The sequence below is a fragment of the Mizuhopecten yessoensis genome, unplaced genomic scaffold, assembly GCF_002113885.1.
Source record: "Mizuhopecten yessoensis strain PY_sf001 unplaced genomic scaffold, ASM211388v2 scaffold9085, whole genome shotgun sequence".
NCBI classification, from domain to species: Eukaryota; Metazoa; Mollusca; class Bivalvia; order Pectinida; family Pectinidae; genus Mizuhopecten; species Mizuhopecten yessoensis.
The window spans coordinates 182,057-185,371 of NW_018407871.1; the positions used below are offsets into that span (position 1 = coordinate 182,057).

The 3,315-nt window shown below is 38.3% G+C and overlaps 1 protein-coding gene across 10 annotated transcripts in view; it reads right to left on the reverse strand.

The window, feature by feature from the left end:
* The window catches only part of LOC110457309 (misshapen-like kinase 1), a 171,059-nt gene extending 167,775 nt beyond the window's left edge, over positions 1 to 3,284 (reverse strand). For all 10 annotated transcript variants that reach the window (XM_021508524.1, XM_021508523.1, XM_021508517.1 and 7 more), the window contains exon 1: positions 2,974 to 3,284. In XM_021508524.1, coding sequence (XP_021364199.1) covers positions 2,974 to 3,033 — 60 coding nt within the window. In that variant the 5' untranslated portion in view covers positions 3,034 to 3,284. The remainder of the gene's footprint in view (positions 1 to 2,973) is intronic.
* Positions 3,285 to 3,315: the final 31 nt, after the last annotated feature.

Here is a 3,315-nt window from a genome sequence, read left to right on the forward strand (position 1 = left end):
ATATATACACGGTAGCTATAGGTACATTATATAGTATAATATATACACGATAGCTATAGGTACACTATATAGTATCATATATACACGGTAGCTATAGGTACATTATATAGTATCATATATACACGGTAGCTATAGGTACACTATTTAGTATCATATATACACGGTAGCTACAGGTACATTATATAGTATAATATATACACGGTAGCTATAGGTACACTATATAGTATCATATATACACGGTAGCTACAGGTACACTATATAGTATCATATATATACGGTAGCTACACAAATATCCTTAGTAATGTTCTTACTAAGTTCTGAAACAGGTGGTGGACAAAATGCCATAAAAAGTCATTATTTTTCTACCATTTCAAAGTTGAGATACGGTTTCTTAATTATTTTCACTCAAAACTACTCTGAAATTGTCTTCTTTAACTTTGATTGTACTTCGAAAGTACTTCCGATCCATGGTCTCTTTTCACCTAGCTAGTCCAGCACCTGATCCATGGTCTCTTTTCCCCTAGCTATTCCAGCATCCGATCCATGGTCTCTTTTCCCCTAGCTAGTGCAGCATCTGATCCATGGTCTCTTTTCCCCTAGCTATTCCAGCATCCGATCCATGGTCTCTTTTCCCCTAGCTATTCCAGCATCCGATCCATGGTCTCTTTTCCCCTAGCTAGTCCAGCACCTGATCCATGGTCTCTTTTCCCCTAGCTAGTCCAGCATCTGATCCATGGTCTCTTTTCCCCTAGCTATTCCAGCATCCGATCCATGGTCTCTTTTCCCCTAGCTATTCCAGCATCCGATCCATGGTCTCTTTTCCCCTAGCTAGTCCAGCATCTGTTCCATGGTCTCTTTTCCCCTAGCTAGTCCAGCATCTGATCCATGGTCTCTTTTCCTTTAGCTTGTCCAGCACCTGATCCATGGTCTCTTTTCTCCTAGCTAGTCCAGCATCCCATCAGATGCTTTCAATTGGAGGATACGATATTACCACTCCTTCATGTCCAGCAAAGCATAGTTCTACTTCTATATCAAAAATACTGTCAGTGAACCAGTGCAAATTTCTTGGTAGTTTGGTTTTATTTTGTTACAACGTCCTATTAACATCTAAGGTCATTTAAGGACGTGCCTCCGTGTGTTTTGTGTAAGTGTGTAGGTGTGTACGTGTGCTGGAGACACCTCCTGGTTTGTTGGTGGGTTAGGTACTAACTAACCCTAACTTGCCTCATTGTAATAGCGCGGATCTGATGCAGACTTTATAGTGCTATCTCACTGAAACACAATGCCGAAGGCACCCTGCACAGCATTCCATCAGGTAGTCTGGGGTACATATTTACATTATAAAGAACTGCACCCGTACAGACGCCCAAACTGTTACAGAAGCACAGACTGTTACAGACGCCCAAACTGTTACAGAAGCACAGACTTTGCATCTGGAGCTGGACAATCACCAGACCAACCAGTCTGTATGTTAACTGTGGTGTTTCTATCCTTGTACAGCACAGTCTGTATGTTAACTGTGGTGTTTCTGTCCTTGTACAGCACAGTCTGTATGTAAACTGTGGTATTTCTATCCTTGTACAGCACAGTCTGTATGTAAACTGTGGTGTTTCTATCCTTGTACAGCACAGTCTGCATGTAAACTGTGGTGTTTCTATCCTTGTACAGCACAGTCTGTATGTAAACTGTGGTGTTTCTATCCTTGTACAGCACATGTTTGCTTTGAAATTTTCAAATTTTGTCCCCAATAATAGTCACTCCATCCCTTTATATAAATAACTTAATTATGTCAGGGTGTTATCAATATACGGTAGTCCATCCCATACTTTCATTCAATCATGTTTTCTATTAAATAATTGTCAAGGCTTAAGCTTTAATATCAGACCCAATACTGCATTGACTATTAGTAGCATATGTTATGGGCCCACTTGCAAATTTCTATGTTTATATATCCATTTTGACTTTGCACACTACCTATTTTAGGCTAGCGAATGCTGAAGTATTGTCAAACACAAAACCGCAGACTTCTGATGTGAAGGTAAGTTCAAGTCAATATCCCTGTATAAATGTGTGTATAAACCTTGCTACATATGCCGTTGTTTTCTGCATGTTTTCTTATATATTCTGTTTTTATACCTTTGTTTTGTCGTAATAATAGCGCCAAGAGCTAATTTTTCCATTACAACATATACGACTCTAAATTAAAATTCTTGTATCTTAAAATTGTATCCCTTTCATGAAGAAAATAAAGTTTCATCCATTTTGGTCCATTAAATTACCAATCTACCACCCTAGCTCGGACAAAAGCTTGCTTCTGATTTATCTTTATACTGACGGTCACTGGATGCATGTTTTCATTACAAAAATAAAAAGACCAATACATCATAATCTTGTGTACCAGAACCACCAGGTACACAAACATCTTCAGGATTTATTGGTTCAACTAGATGTCTGGTACTAATTTGAACTTTGGTGGTCTATTGAACACTGACAGGTCAGGCGATGTTGAGATATTTCTTTTAAATGGATACACGTGGTGACATATAAAACATAATATTAAAATACATAAATACACTGTTAGACCCCTGTTAGTGTACCCACTTGTACCTGTCCAGAAACACGTGTGTTACACAGGAGTGGAGACATATGAGTCACGAATGAAAATTATAATTTAGTTTTACAGTCATTAAACCTTAAAATATATGAACCACTATATCTAATGTTATGTTGTTTGTCTTGTAAACAAATAAATCCACCAAATATGTCCAAATTTGTTTCTATCCCAAGGAAAAGGGTAGAACCAGGCCTTTGTTGTCATTCGGCTATCGTCAGCTGATTCCCAACTGAATATTCGGGAGATGTTTTATCACTTTAAGTCCATCAAAGTAAACCCTTGTCAAGCTTATTGGCTTGAAATGTTTTACTTATAACTATTTTTTTTCTGTGCGTGTGTTCATCAGATTCAATACCTACCCGTAAACTTGATAGATCTATGTCATCTAAACTGACGTTCACAGACTGTGTGGCCGCCATATTTGATCTTCATTCGAAAATACACCGCTTCCTCTTGATTTCTAGACTCAGAAAAGCAGTCGCCGATCAGTATTTTACGGCTAATTTTATCCAGATAGCTTCTCAAAGAGTCATTTTGTCAGATCGGCTGCCAACATTTGAACCATATTCCGGTATGAAGCAAGAAACCTGCCTCGAAATGTCAATCTTAACATGTATATTTACAATGTTAAGTTTATCGTGACAGATGCGATGCATTGTGGGTAAAGGAAGAGAATCTCATCGTTGAACTACACCGGGGAT